Source organism: Tympanuchus pallidicinctus, unplaced genomic scaffold (genome assembly GCF_026119805.1).
Source record: "Tympanuchus pallidicinctus isolate F22 unplaced genomic scaffold, pur_lepc_1.0 scaffold12, whole genome shotgun sequence".
NCBI classification, from domain to species: Eukaryota; Metazoa; Chordata; class Aves; order Galliformes; family Phasianidae; genus Tympanuchus; species Tympanuchus pallidicinctus.
The window spans coordinates 9,529,727-9,550,279 of record NW_026294637.1 but is presented as its reverse complement, the minus strand read 5'-3'; the positions used below and the strand labels follow the sequence as shown (position 1 = coordinate 9,550,279).

General features: G+C 36.4%; 1 protein-coding gene across 3 annotated transcripts in view; it reads left to right on the top strand.

Annotated features, from left to right (window-relative positions):
* TRPM7 (transient receptor potential cation channel subfamily M member 7) overlaps positions 1–16,995 on the top strand; it is a 53,929-nt gene extending 36,934 nt beyond the window's left edge. The window contains exons 21-40 of one of the 3 annotated variants that reach the window (XM_052672547.1): positions 231–518; positions 1,976–2,150; positions 2,691–2,823; positions 3,625–3,809; positions 4,527–4,659; positions 5,111–5,826; positions 7,876–7,952; positions 8,831–8,890; positions 9,915–9,996; positions 10,299–10,369; positions 10,907–10,944; positions 11,521–11,546; positions 11,845–11,895; positions 11,985–12,050; positions 12,404–12,687; positions 12,949–13,031; positions 13,335–13,540; positions 14,206–14,257; positions 14,347–14,453; positions 15,486–16,995. In XM_052672547.1, the coding sequence (XP_052528507.1) occupies positions 231–518; positions 1,976–2,150; positions 2,691–2,823; positions 3,625–3,809; positions 4,527–4,659; positions 5,111–5,826; positions 7,876–7,952; positions 8,831–8,890; positions 9,915–9,996; positions 10,299–10,369; positions 10,907–10,944; positions 11,521–11,546; positions 11,845–11,895; positions 11,985–12,050; positions 12,404–12,687; positions 12,949–13,031; positions 13,335–13,540; positions 14,206–14,257; positions 14,347–14,453; positions 15,486–15,616 (2,964 nt within the window). In that variant the 3' untranslated portion in view covers positions 15,617–16,995. Of the gene's footprint in view, positions 1–230; positions 519–1,975; positions 2,151–2,690; positions 2,824–3,624; positions 3,810–4,526; positions 4,660–5,110; positions 5,827–5,995; positions 6,181–7,875; positions 7,953–8,830; positions 8,891–9,914; positions 9,997–10,130; positions 10,275–10,298; positions 10,370–10,906; positions 10,945–11,520; positions 11,547–11,844; positions 11,896–11,984; positions 12,051–12,403; positions 12,688–12,948; positions 13,032–13,334; positions 13,541–14,205; positions 14,258–14,346; positions 14,454–15,485 lie in introns of those variants that run through there. The other 2 variants (XM_052672548.1, XM_052672549.1) reach the window with 2 other exon arrangements.
* The last annotated feature ends 3,558 nt before the right edge of the window (positions 16,996–20,553 follow it).

Genomic DNA, 20,553 nt, shown 5'->3' with positions numbered 1-20,553 from the left:
CAAATAAAGCAATTTCTTCCTTCATAACTTGTACAGATAGAAGGAAACACTGTTTCCTTGTCATAGTTATGAAGCTGGCACGGTTAAACGCTATTCTTTGGATTCCTCAGTGCAAAACAGTTGTTCACTCAAATACGTGTTTTATTTTTGCAAGTATAACATTTTCCAAACATGATTCATCTGTTCCAGTGTTGTTTCATTTGGACTAAATGTTTATTTTTTCATTGCAGATTTTTTTTATGTCAGAAGCTGGGAAAATTAATCAGAAGATTAAAGTATGGTTCAGTGATTACTTCAACATTAGTGACACAGTTGCTATTGTCACTTTCTTCATTGGATTTGTTTTAAGATTTGGAGCAAAGGGGAATTTTGGTGAAAACACCTATAGAGAAAATTACATATTTGTTGCTGGAAGAATAACGTACTGTCTCAATATAATTTTTTGGTATGTGCGATTACTGGATTTTTTAGCTGTTAACCAACAGGCTGGACCTTACGTTATGATGATTGGAAAAATGGTAAGGACAGTTTTACTTTTGTCTTTTTGACTGAAATACCTTTGTTTTGCTGCATCTGTTTATAACTTCTCAGTTTTATTTCAAGACACGTTGCTTACCTTGTTGCAGTAGGTCAACAAATCAGTGTGCAGAAGTAGTTAGCTGGAATGTAACTTAATGTGTTTCAAAACAAGCACCGTTAGAAGTCATCTACATTATGGAACTTTCTCTGTCATGGATCTGTAAAAAGAGGAAGATCTTCCTTCTAAACTCTGTTAAATGTCTGAGACGTGAAAGAATATCACAATATTCTTTCCTTGGTTAATCTAGCATTGCTTCCCTTTTGGCTTTGAAATCTATTTATACTCCTGAGGTTTTCTTGACTTTGTGCTATCTACTACAAGATTTAACTTTGTAAATAACTTAACTTCCCTGTAAATGAGCTGTTTTAAATGTTTTTGGGTAGCTTTCCACAATTGCTCTCAAAATTAGGTACTTCCCACATGCTATCTTCTCATACAGTTGTGTATACCCTCACATTCTACTACTTGTGACAATGAGGCCTTCAAATTTTCTTTCTTTCAACCGGAATGTTATTTGATATGTTGGTTGATGTCCAACATTGAGGTCTGTTCGAACTGTATTTGTCACCATTCATGTAGTGCAGTTGTGTTCTGTAGTGTGAGCAAGCAGTTGATGAATGGTGGCTACCACACCATCCTTGAGATCCATTTCTTTTCAAAAGCTTAGTAAATTGCTGTAACAAAGGGAAGATAATGCTAGGAGTTACGGACTTTCTAGCATTAACATGACGAGAGTGTAGTCGTGTTAATGGATTCTATAATAAGACTGAGAAAAGTGATCAATGAAAGTCATAAGAAGAGAAATGAAGAACAAGTGGCAGCGTTTTAAGCCCTAAGAACCATATGTATGAAGGGGGAAGGGGTGTTCCCACTGCCTCTAAAATGGTTCCTACAGAGTTAAACGCTGTCACTCTTTAAAAGGCGTGTGTTAAGCTGCTTATCTTGTCAATTTGATATGTTAGTAGCATAGGTTCTGTTTATTCAGTCCTTTCTCAGTCCTTCAGAAGCTACACAGACATTTCGTGCAGCTATTCACTGAATTCAGAAAATAATACTTCTTCATCACCTGCTGCTCTTCCACATAATGAGTATTTGAGTTAAAAAGAAAATACCTTTTGGCTAACAATAGTAAACCTGGTATAAGAAAAGAGAGGAAAAAAAAAAGAAATTTTGTACAGGGTTTGTTATTTAGCAAAATTTGCTGCCTGAAATGCAAGCACCTTAGACTTTTCCTTAAGCAACACAAAAAATTCATCAAACTTATGCTGTCAATGTAAAAATGTTTAAAGTTGTGAAAGCCTGATTTTGACCTTGTATATTAACTGACTTTTGTGTGTATGCGTGTGTATAAATGTATATGTATATATATATTTGTTTTTGTTTTTTTTTGTATAGGTGGCCAACATGTTTTACATTGTGGTGATTATGGCACTTGTACTGCTTAGTTTTGGTGTTCCCAGGAAGGCAATATTATACCCTAATGAGGCACCATCTTGGACTCTTGCTAGAGATATTGTATTTCATCCATACTGGATGATTTTTGGTGAAGTGTATGCCTATGAAATTGATGGTAAGATTCTGAAGCAAGTAATAAGGCTTATTCTGATACAATCTTATTAAGATTTTATTTTTTGACATTAAATGCTCAGTATTGTTGACGTGGATTCCATTCACTGGATTATCTTCTCTTTCTCACTTACAACTACGTAACTTCTTGATTTGACTCTTCCATTACAATTTATGAAGCTTAAATAACTTAGAATGAAAATTCTACTTAAGTGGGGTTTCTAATAAGGCTATTCCTAACAATATTTTGGAATGTTTCCACCCAGATACTTTGCCATAATTTTTGGCTGTTACGATACTTTGCTATTTCTTTTTCTTTTTCTTATATTTATTTATTTATTTTAAAACCAATAATATAAATATACCATAGTAATAACTAGGAACTGCCTCCTGTATCTCTCTTCTATGTTCCTAAAATATGTAGAGGTATTTTGAATTGCAGAACAGTGCATGTTGTTTATTGTGCAGCCTTTCATCCTTTTTCCTGTCTGTATCTGCAGTGAGTTCTAAAGTTGTACCTATTTTGCTTTTTTCCCCAACTCAGTTTGTGCAAATAATTCTGAGTCACAAGTTGCTCATCTCTGCGGGCCAGGAACATGGTTGACCCCATTTCTTCAAGCTGTCTACCTCTTTGTACAGTACATAATTATGGTTAATCTCCTTATTGCATTTTTCAAGTAAGTATATGGAATAATTACCTATTTTTGCTAATCCTTGGGTATATTAATTTCACTTTAATAATGATAAGATCAGAACTGTTACCAGTTTGAGGCAATTCAATTTGGTGAAAGCATTTTCAGATTCAAAAGCTAGTCTTCCTCACTGCAAACTGCATGGCAAGGAAGGGAAATTTGTGATATGACTAATATGTGTCACATCTGCAAGACCAAAGTGAACCAGGTTTTTGTCATAGATTGAAAGCATTTTGTAATTTCTTTTCTTTGTAAAGAAACAAGGTTGTTTCTGGATCAGTATATTGACTGATGTTCCTCAATTCGTTTAAAGCTCTCTTCAACTGAGTTTAGTTGCAGAGTAGTTTAAGTCTATTGGAATTATCTGCAAGTATTTTGTGTATGGGAATAAGCAGCTTGCTAACACATAGGAATGGTATGCTGCAGAAATGTGGAGTGATTAAAAAAAATTCATAACTGTTGAGTTGCAAATACTTTTTCTTAACAAATTTGAAAATTGATCTCAATGCCTTTCATTTTTGAGGAAAAGTACTGAGATGGTACCAGACAAGAGATTTCTAATTTTCTCCCTGCTTTAGAGCACAGTCTTTTCTTGAGTGTTTCTAGCTTCCACTATAACTACTTGTGCAGTGAGAGACAAGTTTGTTTTTCTTTCTTAACTAACTAACCTTAAGACTGAAGATTGTTGAAGGATTTTTATTTTATTGCTTTTTTAATACCTTGACAACAAGCATTAAAAAGCAACAAAACTTGAATTGTCTAATGCTTTTTTTTTTTTCCTTTCAGCAATGTGTATTTACAAGTAAAGGCAATTTCAAACATTGTATGGAAGTACCAACGCTATCATTTCATTATGGCCTATCATGAAAAACCGGTTCTGCCTCCACCACTTATTATTCTTAGCCATATGGCTTCCCTGTTGTGTTGTATATGTAAAAGAAGAAAGACAGACAAGACTTCAGATGGGCCAAGTACGAGCAGTTATTTAAAAAAAAAAAAAAGTTATGATTCTTTTTATATGTTTAATGCAGGAAAGTGCAGTCTTGGTTGAAATGTATATTTTCAACAAAGTTGAGAAGCTGGACTTTGATCCTGCTGGGTCCCTTCTAACTTAGAAAATTCTATAATTCTAAGTGGATCTTTATTTTTTCTGTAATGGTCAGTATTGAATAAGACTGATTCTGTTCAAAGTTTCAGTGTTTTTACAAAGTGTAATATACAGCCTCAAGAAAATCTCCAGTTAAACTAAGTTTAAAAAAAAAAAAAAAAAAAGCCACCAAAAAATTAAATTTTCTGTTTGTGTTATTGGGACAATATATTCTTATAGATATTATGTGTGTGTGTGTATTTTTTTTTTCCACGAAAACTGATCTTATTTAAAAATCTTTTGAAGATGAAAAAATAAAATATTTCATAGTGATAAAATCCAGCTAAGAAACCTCGGGAATTTAGCCCCTGCCTTAAGAAAAGAAGGTGTGTGGGTAGGGGCTGTGCAAACATCATTGTTCTTATTTTAGGCGAAATCTTTGACATTATCTACCTTTTTCTCTAGCAAAGAGAGAAAAGGTGCTAGACGTTACTGCTTTGTTTTTCTTCTAACACCATTTGTAAGGTTGTGGCTATTAATCTCTGATGTCTATACTGCTTTACGTCATATTCATCTTCTGAACCCTTTAATCTCTTTTTAGAACTCTTCCTGACAGAAGAAGATCAAAAGAAACTTCATGATTTTGAAGAGTTATGCGTTGAGATGTATTTCAATGAGAAGGATGACAAATTTCATTCTGGAAGCGAGGAGAGGATTCGAGTCACTTTTGAACGGTAAAATTTTTACAAATAACATTTTGAATCGAGAAGCTTAGAACTGTGATTTGTAACTGCTTTGAGGAGGGTAAATGCAGTTCAATAAAATAGTCAAATGAAGTATTTGTGCAAACGTAGGGTGATGCCTTTCCATTTCTATGCAGAAGCTAATAATGTGAGTTGTTTCCTTATCTGTAGAATAGCATTTCCAGCACTTGGTAAGCTGTGGCAATAGTAAGCCAAAGCATTTGAAAGTGTGCTGTAGGCCCTTAGTTGATGTGTATACTAATTCTATGATTCAAAAATATTTACAAATGTTGTATTACACAGAAGTCCGATGCTCTAGTTTATAGCATCCTGAAATCAGGGTTTTTTTTCCTCAAATGGGCAGAAAAAGTTACAAAGATGTTCTGTTTGCTTATTGAAAAAAATACTTTTCATAGCTCCTTCATAATTTGATTTTTCTTAGGGTGGAACAAATGTGCATACAGATAAAGGAAGTTGGAGATCGTGTCAACTACATAAAACGGTCACTACAGTCTTTAGATTCACAGATTGGCCACCTACAGGATCTCTCTGCTCTAACTGTGGATACTCTGAAAACACTGACTGCTCAGAAAGCTTCAGAAGCTAGTAAGGTTCACAATGAAATTACACGGGAATTGAGCATTTCAAAACACTTAGCACAAAACCTCATTGATGATGGCTCTCTAAGATCTTCTGTGTGGAAAAAGCACAGCATTGGAAATGTCTTTGGTTCTTTTCCTCAAGGAGGCCTTGAAAATAACAATGCTTTACTCTGTAGCATTTCGATACGTGATGACAAAGAAGTCCAGCATAAAACAATTGGTCAGGAGTTGGCTCAAGTTGCCCGAAGAGAAGAAATAAACTTTCAAGAGGCAGGTTCCTCAGGCAGTGCCTTATTTTCCAATGTTGTTTCCCCTCCAGAACTTCGCCAGCGAATACAGGCTTCTGAGATCTCAAAATCCTCTAGTAAAAGTAAAAAATTAGGCAATTCGTCTAACAGTATGCCACATGTAACATCCCCAACAGCTAAATTTTTTGTTAGCACTCCATCTCGTCCCAGTTGCAAAAGTCAGCTGGATTCTTCAACAAAGCATGAAGAGACTGTTTGTTCTAAGGCTACAGAAGGAGAAAATAATGTAGAATTTGGTGCATTTGTGGGTAAGTATGACAAAGTAGATTCTGAATGTCCTGAAGTCATAATTAGCTGCTCTTATCCTCTTGCTTCTGGCTCTGCTTGCCTTGCTTTCACTCAACCTTGTGTTGAAAATGGAGGATACATTAATTGTGGTTTTATTCATGATGAGAGTGACACTAATGATAACTACAGCTGCAGAGTTGACAAATGTGATCACCAGTCCTCTGTCAACTTATCGAAGAACAAACCCCAAATGAAGTTGTCTTTGTCAACTGGCGACTTGACGTCAACAGTCAACGACTCACATGGAAAATTGAATGTTAAAGATGAACTTTCCAAAAGTCAACATGTTCATGCAATGGAACTACAAAACCAAGATTTATGTTCTAACATCCTTATGGGACTACTTCATAAACTGTGGACCAAATCTAAACCACAAGGTTTGACTTATCAAGAATTGTATGGTATTTTGGGTGTATTCCGGTTGCAGGTGACTTTATTCTACCATTTTGCTCTGCTTTTTTTTGCTTTTAACATCTCTAATTTCCCTATATTGCTTGAACATTATTTTTTTTTTAACTTAAAAATTATCATTTCTTTATAATTCTGTCACATAGACAATATTTTTCTGGAAAACATTAGCCAGTTGTTGAGTATAGCAGTTTTATGCAATCAGCTGCTCTGCAACTTGGTATGGCCAATGTAGATAAACTTTGCAAGTTATTATAAAGCTCTTTTCATTTCATAAATTTAAAAATATTGTCTATTCCTTGACTTAATTACAGAAGACTTCTTAGGCTGATGGAATCCTGGATAAATATCTTTGTGGTATCTGTGTCAAACTGAGGGATCCTCCTATACTGTGTTTCTAAACACTGTTGAATTGGGATCTTCCACTGTTGCTATGTACTTTTTAGCAGTCCTTTCAGAAAGCTTCCAAAATTCTTTTATTAAATGACAGTGTTATGCCTCCCCTGAAATTTTGCTTACCACTGAAAAGTCGCATGTTTCTGGTTTGAATATCTTCATATTTGAATGGAAAAACAGTGGCAGATTCGTTGCAAAATACAGGTGTGGGTTTTACTAACCGATTTCTGTGAAATAGATAAAGCTTTAAGTAGGTTCAGTGTATCTGGAATTGTTAAGTTGCCTGTGGAAGTGTTGTCTTGCTCCAGCACAGGGATGTCTCTATTTCAAAGATGTGTTGAGGATGTAAAATTTTAATTTTTAGACGACTTTACTACTGTGAAACTTAAAATTCTACGATGATACCTCCATACGTCATTGATAGATTTGTTACTGTAGGAAGAGTGTCTCTGCATTTGTACACACTAACTTTTGTTTATAATTTCCTCCTGATTCAAAAGAAGAATACCACCTCCCTTTTTTCTAATTCGGAAAGCAAGACTAAATAGATGTAATGGATTCAGTGATTGTGTGAATCTATCTAATCTGTGAATGTACTTCACCACTAATAACTTTAAATACTAACTATACTTATTTTACTGGAGCCAAATTTTTAGTGTATGGTTCTTTGACATCTAGCATTTAGAACATACTCTTCATTCTTACTGTCCAGATTTTATAAGACTTCTGGTGCAGAGCAGCTTTCCGTTATCAATATAAGCTGGCTTTCATTCATTACAAAGCCACGTGCTTGGTAAAATCCTGGAGATTATTTCTTGCAATGTGGAGGATGAAGGGTATATTGTAAAAGCTACCTCATAAAACTGTCTGCTTTTCCTTCATTTATCATGGCTGCATAAAAGCACTGAATACAGACTATCTGGATCCTTTCCTGTGAAGAACATACATTTAGGTAAAATCTGAAAAAGTTAATTTCACATTTTGAATTGTGGTAGTCCATGCAGTGTGGGAAAAGCGGTAGTTTCGTATTAATATTTTGTCACATCAATTTTACTGTGTTTGGAAAAAGTTCTCTGGTGCGTTCAGGCACACAAATTAAATTAGATGGTTTGCAGCCCTTTGTTATGATACAGACTATTGCCATGGTCAGGACATGGCCAATTGCTATTGATTTTAAATACTTTTTTCAATTCACTGTGTCTAAGGTCACAGAGACAGCATGGAGTTGCAGCGGTTCAAGGAGGCAACAAGCAAAATTAAAGAAAGAAGTGCTGATATTGAGGTAAGCGTGGAAATTTTTTCTTATTTTTTTATTTTATTTTAACTTCACTGTGTATTGAAAACATCTTAAGAACAAATACAGTGAAGAAATTTGTAAAATGCAGCCTGGAAGGAGTGCAGCTCTCTTACTGTAAGCAATTGAGTGAAAACTCGTGCAGCCTTAAGCGTGCATCAGGTATTGTTGCTTCATAATATGAAGAGAAGAACTTATGAAGCTGAAGTGACATAACTGTAAATTAAAAATAAGATAAAATTACATGTCCCACACTTAGTGGGTGACTTTTTCAAATGAGACATTGACACTTGAAAATTTCAACATCAGCGTTTATTTATAGTGATATTATACAGAGTAAAATGATAGTGTACGTGATTGAAATAGTGACTGCAATTAACACAACAATTGATGTGATTTGAAGAAGAAAAGCCCTTTTTGTTAAACTTATCTTCAAATAAATGATGTGTAATTATAGTTTGCTTAAATAAGGTACAAATAACTACTATGAAGGCATTAATCAGGACAAATCTGTATTCCAGATGCTTATAGTATATGTGTATATGTATATGTACACACATGCACATACATATAAAAACAAGGGTTTTTTATTTTAGTATTAAAATAATAAATCACTGAATCAGCCATAGAATGGCTTGGTTACAAGGTAACTATTTGCAGTTACCCCTCATTTGGGGAAGAGTCTGACTTGAGAATTGCCTAATGACCATTCGCAATGCCAATATTCTGCCAAGTTGCTCATTCTATGCTTTCTGATAACTATCACATGTGACCAAAAAGCTTTGTGTGTATGAATTTTGGTGCTTCTATTAATAATGTTAATCTTTTGCCTTTTTTTTCCTTTTTATTATTATTATTTTTTATAGGAGCAACAGGAAGACTTCAAAAAAGCCATACTGGAGGGCATAGAGACCACCAGGCTGCAAGTAAGTAAAGAAGGTTTCCATTTATTAGAGACAATTTTCAACAGGTAGTGAATTTATTCTTTACGGTGAGGATGGGGAGCTCTGTTTTTGTAGGTCACTTGTCTGTAAAGATATCATGAATTCTGGTAATTATTTAAAAAACAAAATAATGAAAAAGCAAAACTTAGGGGGAAGTTTGCCAATTGTGTGATGAGCAATTATAGTCTATTTTCAACAAAAAAAATCGCAGCATTTGCCTTTAATCAATGAGTGTCTTCACAAAGTATGACTCATTGAAGTTGGGATATCCAGACATTATGCATGAGTAATGGAATTATAACGAAGCACAGACTGAAGAATCTTAAGTAAGTGCAAATGACTGGATTTCAGGATTGCAATAAAATAATTTGTCATACCTGTAATTCTGAGCCTTAATTTCTCTTTGGGAATTGTCATTTTTCCTGAAAGCTTTGCTGTCACTCATGAGTTGGAAAACTGTGGTTGAGCCAGATATGGCAAGTAGATATTCAGAAAGTAGTTAACTAAGAAGTGAGTCTGTGAGAAGATTTGGTTCATAAAATGTAGATCTTTGTGGCAAAACTTACTTAAATATTATTCTTATTTTCAGTGGCTTCTTTAAACTGAACTTTTGTTTCTATCTTAGCCAAGTTCTCAAATGAAAATAGATAATTAATGAAGGCAGATGATAGAATATACTTGTGATACTTGTAGAGATCCAGCATAATGTACATTTTTGTAATCATATCTTAACATTCTCTTTAAAAATATTCTTTCAGAATAGATCAGCAGTCTTAATAAGTACCTAGAAATGTTAGAGTTGATATTTACTGTGAGGAATGCTAGCTGGAGTAAGCTTGACTTCAGCATTTTTGTGCAGCAAGCTATTTGAGGTACATCCAGAAGTTTACAAAGCATAAATACTTTTTATTGGACTTATAGGTAGTCCTAAAAAAGAAAACTAGGCAGATTGCTTGCTGAAAGAGTAGTAGCTGTAAACTGATTCGTGTGTGTATTTCTTTTGTAGGGTCTTCAAACTGACTGTGGTCTTAGACAGTCTAGTTCTTGTGGTGGGTTTACTGACCCTTTGGCAGTCCATTCAGAACAATGTAAGTGTGCCATTTTTGAGATGACCTATTTTTTTTCCACTCAGTTGTGGTGACAATGCATATTCCAGGAGGGTACAAAGGAGACACAAAAAGTTATGATTTTATGATTGGTGCCATTTGTTTCCTTGTGATAGATGTAATTATGCCAGCTTAATTCCTGTTACCTTGAGGTTGCCACAACAAATAACCAAATAGTTGTAAAAAGGTAAGCAATTTAGTCGGAACTGTGTTGGAAATTTGTAATGGTCAGATAAGCAAGTAAATGCAAATCTTTATTCAATTATAAATCTTTTCATTTATAGTCCCCAGCAAGAGTAGAAGAGCATCGAGTGAAGACGCTCAACAGGTCGACTCTAAAGCAGCTTTGCTGACGGTTTGTATTCTCCCCTTCCTTTTATTATTGTTGCTGTTGTTGTTGTTGCTTATGTTGTCAAACAGAACTAGAACCGAAGGAGTAAAAGGGAAAGAAACAAAAGAAGAATACTGATTTGTAGTCTTAGTTGTTCAAGGAGATAACAGGAGGGGAGCTGTTCTGGCTAAGAGAAGTTTTACATATTCTCCATTACGTACTATGATTATTTTTACTATGAAAATACATGTTCCTTCCTGTTTAAACAAGCCCTTTTAAAAATAAAAATGTTTATATGATCTATATTTAAAAAAAAATAAAAATGAATACAGCCTTTTCTGCTTTTTTGTCTTTACCATTCCTTACATCTATTAGAATATTTCTACCTACCTACAGTACGGCCTAATGGAATCTTTCCAATAAACACACTGCACTGCAAGATCTTAAAACATATAACTCTCTCATCCCAAAATTAAATATACTACGTTCTCCTTACAAAACTGAAACAAAAAAAATTTTTCCTTTTTTTTTTTCTTTTTTTTTTCCCCCTTTGATTTAAAGGATTGGTTGCAAGGCAGACCTTCAAGTAGCAGTCAAATGTAAGTTACTTTCTGAATGTTACTAACTGAATGTGTTCACTGGAATGCTATGACAGGTTCTATTTAAATTAATGGGGTCACATCAAAGGGCAAAACATGTTCTTACATGAAAATGTTTGTATTGACACTTGTTTGGGTGCTAACTTCCAGGTGAAGGTCTTTTCCTAACCTTTAGAACTTGTAAACCTTCTCTGAAATTGTGCAGTCATTGCTGTTAACAATTATCCCTTGAGTTAACTGTTAAAACCATTACCTTATTAATCTGATAACAGAAGTGTTAGCTGTTGGAAACACAATTTAATTAAAGCATTTCTGTGAGAATGGGCTCTTGTGATGCAAGCTTTGCGTAATGTTGTACGTGACTGGCAGTATTTAAAGTATAGCTCTAAAGCTGTGAGATTACTTAACAGCCTTCCATTACCATTTTGTAATTAAGCAGTAGTACTGCCCTTGAAAAATAGGGTAAAGGCACTACTATCAGTTTAACAAGGTGACCTAGGATGATGTGTTAAAATTGGTGAACGTAAGGCAAGTTTTTAACAAACAGTGACCAGCTGCTTTTTTGGCATTTCACAGGGCATCTGAAGAAGATGCATTGAATGGTACGTTGATTGTTTCTTCTATAAACAAGCTAGGAGCTTTTTCATATATACAAGCTATGAGAATATTCTTTGAAGTTAAGAGACAAAGAGCTGTGATTACTTTTTTAACAAATGGTCTACTACCAGGTACTACAGTTTCTTCTGATGTATTGAAAAGCTAAATGAGATACTTAATTTTCTGCATAGCAAATCTTTTTCAGACCCTAACCACTTGGAGAGAGTGAGCTTTGTGCATGGTTATTTTAATACACAATGCAGGTGTCAGGCAGTTTCTCTCATCATTTCTGATCTCTCTTAGGCATTGCTTCTCCTTTCAAGCCTATCATGGATATCAACTACTATTACTCAGGTCAGTGCCTCTTATGAATAAATGTTCATATTTTTAATGACACTTATTAGATCCTTAGAATCTGATGAACGCTGTTATTTTTCTTCTAGCTGTGGAAAGAAATAACTTAATGAGGTTATCACAGAGCATTCCTTTCACTCCTGTGCCTCCAAGAGGTAAGAACTTTAATTCTTGCTAGTGGGTAGAGGGAAGAGGGTCAGAGTTCAAACATCTGGCTTAATGTAGTCTTTTGGAGAAGAAAACAAAAAACAAACCGTGTCCACAGAATGCTGTTTAAATAGGGTCATTAGTAGTTCTAATCAGGGGGATCAAAACATCGTGCCTCTATGTTGCTGTATGAAAGGAATTGGAGAGAAATTCCAGCTGGCTTGTCTAGATTTTTAAAATTAATGTAGAGTGTTAGTAACAACTTCGTGTGTGTTGCAATCTAAGAACGCAGAGATATTCAGTGCTTCAGTTTAAAACTTCAAAAACTAAAGGTGCTAATTGCTTTTTGTATTGTAAATAGGTGAACCAGTCACTGTGTATCGCCTCGAAGAAAGCTCTCCCAACATCTTGAACAACAGCATGTCTTCCTGGTCACAACTGGGACTCTGTGCAAAAATTGAATTTTTAAGCAAAGAGGAGATGGGAGGAGGTTTACGTCGAGCTCTTAAAGTTGTATGCACATGGTCAGAGTATGACATCCTGAAATCAGGACATCTTTATATCATCAAGTCTTTCCTTCCTGAAGTTGTGAACACTTGGTCAAGCATTTATAAAGAGGACACTGTGTTACACTTGTGCTTGAGAGTAAGTTTTATTCTTGTCATTTACTGAACATAGACAAGCACGGTGTTTAAGTTAGCTTGCTGTTCTCTGTGAGCTAAAGGGCCAAACAGACAAAAAAACCTGCTCCATTATGGTTTAGTGAATCAGAAAGCTAAAAATCTTGAAGTGTAAATATAATTTAAAGAGCAAGCAATTTGGCAGTTACTGTTCTCTCTGCCTTTTAAACTGCATAATGTTTCCTGTTATATAATACAGCAATAAAATATGGACTTTGGATTCTAGGAAATTCAGCAGCAGAGGGCAGCACAGAAGCTCACCTTTGCTTTCAATCAAATGAAACCCAAATCCATTCCTTACTCTCCACGGTGAGTACTTTTGAACTTCTTTTATATTGCATGTTTTTGATATAGAAGAATGCCTACGGGGTTGTGAAAGTGTCAGTCAAGCATATTAAGGTGTTGATATGTTTTTTTATGTCTCTGGATGTTATTAAGAATGTTACAAACATTCTTGGCAATGTTTTTATTGATATTTTCTTGCAGTAATTCTAGGCTTGTGTGACAATAGTTTCAAATGTTTTAAATAAGTAGATAAAATAATTATCCATTGGTAATGGTATGCTTGTCATTTATTTTGGAAATATGTTCATTAAGTGTGCTTTTTACTAGGTTCCTGGAAGTTTTCCTGTTATATTGCCACTCTGCTGGGCAGTGGTTTGCAGTTGAAGAGTGCATGACAGGAGAGTTTAGAAAATATAACAACAACAATGGTGATGAAATAATTCCAAGTAACATGCTAGAGGAGGTTATGCTGGCTTTCAGCCATTGGACATATGAATATACAAGAGGGGAGTTGCTCGTACTAGATCTGCAAGGTAATGTCCTGTTTTGAAACTGGGGTCAAGGACCAGGGAAGATGTATATGGGTCTTTCTCACAGAATTGTAGTCCTGGGTAGGAAGGAACTGATGAAGACCATGGAGTCCAAGTCCTGCACTCACTTGTAATCGCGTTTTATTAAGACTTCATATGCTGGTAACAAATAATGAACAGTATTTACTGTGTCTTGATCTAGTTAATCTGAATTGGTGGTGAGCTTATCGAGTGTGGCACTGGATGCTGCAGCGCTGAAGAGAATATAAGTGTACACAAGCTTTACTAATGATAAGCACCATAAAAATAATGCATTTGTAGAAACATTTGAGTAGTAGTAATATAGCAAGCTTATACTGAACTGTGTGCCACATATTCTGTCTATGAGAAGTTCCATGTAAGAAATTTCTCTCAGGTGAAAATTGGTTAAGAATTGTAGACATAAAAATAGGTCAAGGAAACCTGAGAGGTACAAACTACTTAGGAGCAATTCATGTAAGAATAAAGAGTGTCCTATCCCACGTGATTCCTTCTGCCTTCATTCTTGGGAAAGCTGAGAAGTCATAGCTGACAGTGCCAAGGCTTTTCAATATTAATGCACTGGTGTAACATATAGATAGGTAGATAGATACTATATATTTAACTGTTTCTTCCTGTGCTGTCTGAAGGTGTTGGTGAAAATTTGACAGATCCGTCTGTGATAAAAGCCGGAGAAAAAAGGTAAGATTGAAGAAAAGTTTAAAGAAAACTATACTTTTTTTCTTTTTCTGGAGAACACAGCCTATGTTTATATGCCCTTTATTTCTAAGGTCTTACGATATGGTGTTTGGTCCAGCCAACCTGGGAGAGGATGCGATAAAAAACTTCAGAGCGAAGCATCACTGTAATTCCTGCTGCAGGAAACTTAAACTCCCTGGTAAGTGTGGCTACTGTATTTTTTCTGAGACATTCATATACTGTAGTATACTGTATGATGTATAATTAAACAGTTGTGTCATGCCGTGAAAGTAGATTAAGTAATAAACGTCAGTTTTGTATTTTTACTTTTCAAATGTTCCATTTTAAGAAGAAAAATCTGAAATTAAGCATTTAACAGTGTGCATGTATTCTGTATTTGTGTGCATAATATTTGAAGTAGGTAGGCTAGACTGATGTAGAATTCAGAAGGTAAAATAGAAAAGGTCATTAAAAAAAAAAATCATAGAATCATAGAACCATATTTTTTGGAAGGATCTTTTAAATGTCATCTAGTCCAACTCCCTCTATTGAACTGGGTCTCCTGCAGCTAGCTTGGGTTGCTCAGATCCTGGTGCAGCCTGACCTTGAGTGTCTCCAAGGAAGGGGCACTCACCATCTCTCTGGGCAACCTGTACCTGTGCCGTACCACCTTATTGTAAAATCTTGTTCCATACAACCAATCTACATCTCCCTTCCTTTAGTTTGAAACCGTTTCCTCTTGTCCTGTCACAACAGACCTTGCCAAAGAGTCTGTTCCATTCTTTCTTACAGCCTCCCTTTAGATACTGAAAAGCTGCTCTTGGGTCTCCCTGGAGCCTTCTCCAGGCTGCACAGCCCCACTGTCTCAGCCTGTCCCTGTAGGGGAGATGTTCCATCCCTTGGATCATTTTTGGGGCCCTCTTCTGGACATTATTTGAATTATAACTCCTAGTAAACTTGAAACAGATAACAGAAGAATCCTTTAAAAGTCAACCTAATGCTTGCTATATAATATCTGTAAATAGAATAATTAAGGCCCTGTTACTTTTTAAAGCACAGCTTTAGGCTTCCCATTTCATGTACGATAAAAAACATCCATTTTTTAGCACTGAATGCATATTGAGGAATTCTTACTTACAAGTCTATCCAGTTATGTGAAAGACTTTTATGCTTCATTGAATCTGCTCTACAAAGAGATAGTAACCAATATGACTTCATTTTGTTTGTACAGATCTGAAGAGGAATGATTACACACCTGACAAGGTTATATTTCCTCAGGATGATTCCCCTGAACTAACGATTCAGCCTGGAAGCTGCACCAAAGAATCAGATTCAGCTAATTCTCTTCGTTTGATGCTCTAATGATGTGATCAAATCAGTGGCTTCATCCAAACATCATGGAATGTCACAGAGCTGTCACTTATCTTTCCTTCACCACAATTAAAAGAAAGATGCATCAAAACAAGGATTACTGTGTTATAAGTGAAATTTTGGCTGGTCCATATTCTAAGGACCTAACAATTTGTGGTAGCCATCTACAGAGAACAGATTGGCAGCTGGTCATTTTAGAGGTTGAATTATGATAAGTATTTATGGCATGTTTTTAAAAGGAACTTTTTAGCAGAAGGTTTATTTTTTATTTTGTTTCGGTTTAGTGGAGGATTTTCTCTCCGTAGTCCTGTGGTGTGCAATATGCCTTCAACCAAAAGGATTTCGGTAGCTGATGTTTTAAGGTAAAGCATTTGTCTGTTTGGCATCTATCTTACCGTCACTTGGAAAAAGATTGGAGAAAGCACCTACCTCTGTGATGCCAGAGTATTCTTGGGGCCTGTTTGGAAGTGTTCCACTATCACCAGATGATTTGAAATCTGGCCTTTTGGAGAGGGCAGAGCCAAACGAGGGTGTGCATGTGGCGCCAGTAGGCTGAGGTTGAAGGTAGGAACTCGGTCTGTTCCAATAGAGAGAGAGTCTCCTGGATCAGGGTTCGGCTTCGTAGCTGTAAAACTGTTTATTTTTTGTGGAATAGAGCCCTAATTGTGCATAATGAGATTTCTTGTTTTATACATTTCAGTTTTCTCACATCACCATCAAATAGTAACAAAGCCATGATAGACTGGTATAATCATATTTAATAGAAGAAGTAGTATGTACTGGTCCAAATAAGTTGCCTTGTGAGAACACAAGTTGGAAGTGCTTTTTGTTGTACATAGTGACTGCTTCAGAAGTTTTGCCTTCCAAAGATCTCATCAAACCAGTGTATCAAAGCCGAATGTACACATAACTTTTAAATGTATTTAAAATTGTGTAGAAAACATCTTTAATGTTATGTTATTTGTGGTACTTATTTAAGAGAGACTAGGGTTGGATTAGCATTATGTAAAGTTCGGGAGATTGCAATGCACCTTCATGCAAATAAAATATAATTTAACTGTCCCAAATATTGTTGAGCATTCAGCAAGAAAAACCTGTTGTCCAACTGAAGTTTCATGCTGCGATTTTTTTGTTACATAGGTACTAATTTGTAATTTTTAATTAAAAGGGCAGTATACAGCTCTATAAATTTTTTTATTCAGTAGTGTATCTTATAGATACAGACTTAAGGCACGAACACAATAGCTGTTTAAATGGTGTTTTATGTTTGACGGGGAAAGGTAAAATGTTATAAGGATATGATACTGTATACATTTTGTATATCGTTAAATCTTCAAAGAATCTAAAATAAATTTATTCTTGTTTACAGACTTCTGCTGTCTGTCTTAGTCTGAAAGGTTACATCCGATGGCTCTGTTTGTGGAAACAGTGTTTGCTGTGCTGGAACACAGCAGTTGGTTGTCTTTGAGGTGTCTGAGCTTTGGCTGATACCAGGAACTAGGGGAGTAAATGTGGAAGCTGTAGTGCACAAACGTATCTGATAGGATTAATGAGTAAATGAGATAAAATATCTTGAAGTTGTTTATAGTGTTTGTTTAAAATTTGGAGCTCCTTATTGGGTGGTTGCTTGCATCCCCTTGTGTTGTTGTGAGGTGATAGGCTTCTATTCAAGGCAGGAATTCACAGCATACAATGCATTAATGAGGCTAGTCCTTAAAATCGAGAAGGATTTCTGGGGGAGACCAAATAGGTAGATAAGGTCGGGGAACATATGTATGACTTGGAGTGGTTAACTGGTTAACTGTGCATGTTTTTGTACATCTTCCTGCCATGAGTGCCAGCTTACTGAGAATACAGCTAGAATTACATGAGAAACCTCAATGTAAACCGAGGAGAAAACGATGGCAACTTTTACATACAATCTTTCTTTTGTGCTAACAGAGAACAATTGTAAAGGAAGGCATTGGAAAAATGTGGTGGCAAAGAAGTGTTGGTTTGAAGAGGTATCCTAACCCTCAGGAAAATATTCACATCGTGTTCATGTTGTGTTTTCCAAAAGTAGGCTGTAGGACCATGTGGGTTCGGCTGAGAACATCGAGCGTCTTTAAATCTTACCAACCTTGATGTGGATTTCCATGTTATGCTATTTGAAGAATGTCTTCCATAAATGGAAATTGGTAAGCTATGTTCTTCTCCTTGTTAGATATCTTAGATTCCCTACCACAAACCTCAGGATAATTTCACTGGTAGAAAAACCCACTGAATTAAACTGATTATGATGTACTTAATACTGGTGTTACTTGATTATGTAATCTCTGCTTTTGGAAAGATCTCTGATTATTATTATTCTCTTTTTACAATTAATGCTTTTCAAGGTCTTGATTTGCATTCCACCAACAGTAGGAATAAGCACAAGAATTATGTTTATTAGGATTTCATTACAAATTCTATTCTAGCTGCATGACAGTTGTTACAGGTTAAATTTATCTTGCAGTTTCCCAGCAGTTTCAGAAAGCATTTTCTTTTTCAGTGTTGTCCTCAGCCTGTGTATGACCACAGTACTTGCTGTTCAAGACATTTCCCTGCTCTTGATCATTTTCCCTCTGTAACACACAGGTAATATACAACAAGTAGAAGCTGAAAAAGCTGATTAGTTTGTAGTATCATTGATTCCTCTTATACAGCTCTGGGAACAATTACTCATTTCCTCCTCCTATCTATTTTTCTTAGTTTGTTGTACAGCACTGCATTTGTTTCTGTTGCTCTGAAGAGTTCCCTGTGCTCACGCTTGTCATTAATGGAGGGAGATTAAGATGAAATTCCTTCATGCCAACCATGGTGGAGCAGGACTGAAGTGCATCAGCTTACTCTGTAAAATACTGCACGTGTGTGCACTCATGCTAAGATTTTGGGGGTTGTAACTTATTTTTGTGTATTTGCTTTTTTAGAGCCAGGGATGAGAATGTTGGTACGGTAACGGGAGCTTGCCAAGAAGATCGAGGGGCAAGTTCCTGACGTGGGGACTCCTGATGGCAGGAAGGAAGGAAGGGTAAGCTATGTAGGCATATAGAGCTAATTGCTTCTTCATTACTGAATTTGAACTCTCATCATTATTTAACCATGTAGAAGTGTAAATATATGTCTGTATGTCTAGTTGCACTACTACCATAACTACTGCTAATACACAAAAAGTCTAGACAGTGCTTTTCCATGTTAGACTGGACATTAGGAAGATACTAGCAATAAATTCTTTACTGTGAGGATGGTGACACACTGGAACAGATTGCCCAGCAAGGTCATGGATGCCCCCTCCCTGGTAGCATTTAAAGCCAGGCTGGGTGGAGCTTTGAGCAACCTGGTCTAAGGGAGGCCTACAGCAGGGGGTCGAACTGGATAATCTTAAAGGTCTTTTCCAACCCAAACCATTCTATGATTCTTGGATGATTCTGTGTTTGTGCTGTGCTGCTATGCTGTTGTTTGTGCTTAGTGTAAGGTACTGGTGGTTCTATTAGTTGTAGCAGAAGTGGAAGCAAAAGTGTGGCCGTTGCTGAAGGGTGCTGTAGAGTAGAAAGACCAGGGAAAGTGGCCTTTTGGGCAGCAGCTGGAAAACTTCTGGCAGGAAGCTTTGACATCAAGGCATGGCAGTGATTGTTTTCTGAGACTGAAACTTCTGAAGATCCCCTTTCAGAAGATGTGCAGCAAGTGGCAGCCTTCTCCCAGAGTCTGCACAAAAACAGAATTAACTAAGAACAGAGGCATCTCTTTCAAGTTATGGTAGGCAGCTGGAAGCTTCCCTCCTGCCCTTGCTGCAATTGAGCAGCAGATCTCTTGTTGCAAACTTTGACTGGAATTTTGTATCTTGTGGTGGTTTTTGTTTGTTTGTTTGTTTGTTTTGTCATTCTCCAGCCTCTGCCATAGCCATAGCTCGGCCCTTCCATATGCTTGGATAAAAAGTCTGACTTCTGCCATCTCCCACTGATGTCAATTAGTATGGTCTTCTCTTGAGTCCACATGAGAAAATATGATATTTCTTCTAAGTAGGTCTGACTTACTTTTTGTATTCTGTGCTTACTGTCCCCCAGTAAGAAGGTGTTACCAGTAAGAAGGTGAATTATCATTTTCCTCCTTTGTTTCATGCTCACATGTACAATAACTCACTATCTTCTTCTAATGCCATGTCAAATTGCAGCCCCTCATCTAAATGCTAATGCTGCCTGTGCCTCTTCCCTGCCTGCCCTTTCCATGCTTTACATTCTTCCTTTTCATCTGCCCACAATCTTCCTCTGCCATGCCCCTGTCTGCTCTTCTCTTCCTCAGGTCCCCTGAAAAACAGCTTTGCTAGCACTTAAATCATCCCACCCACATGTCCGAAATGTTAAATCTTACAGCAGCTTACTTGATGCTCCATATACACAGATTAAACTGAAGTAGTAGAATTTCAGCTTGTCTCAAAACTTGACTCTAAATAGCCTGCGGCCAATGGGCAGCTGCTGCATTGCAAACCCACTCTGCTCTTCCACAGAAATGAGTTCCACGCTGCTCTCAGAAGATGACCTGGTAAACTGGGCAGGCACCATGGGTCCTTCACCTTGTGTTGGACTTGGCTTGGTGCTATGAAGGGAGCTGGCAGGGCAGAGACGTCCAAGCTGCTAACGCCAATGTTGTAACAGTGAGGGGAAGTTAATTCCCCAAGAAGAAAATAGCTGCTGGGGTGGGAAGAAGCTTTTGTAGGGAAGGGTAGCCTTGAATCGGAAAAGACAAAAGATGAGATCAGTTATTTCTTTCCAAATAACCAGAGTACTGCTAAAACCACAAGAACACCAGGATTTTGTACTGGGTTCACTGATGACCAGTTACTGCATTGCAAATGAACGTTCTCCTCCCTGCATCGCAGTAATGGCGACTTTCACTCGTGAGCTGTCTCATTC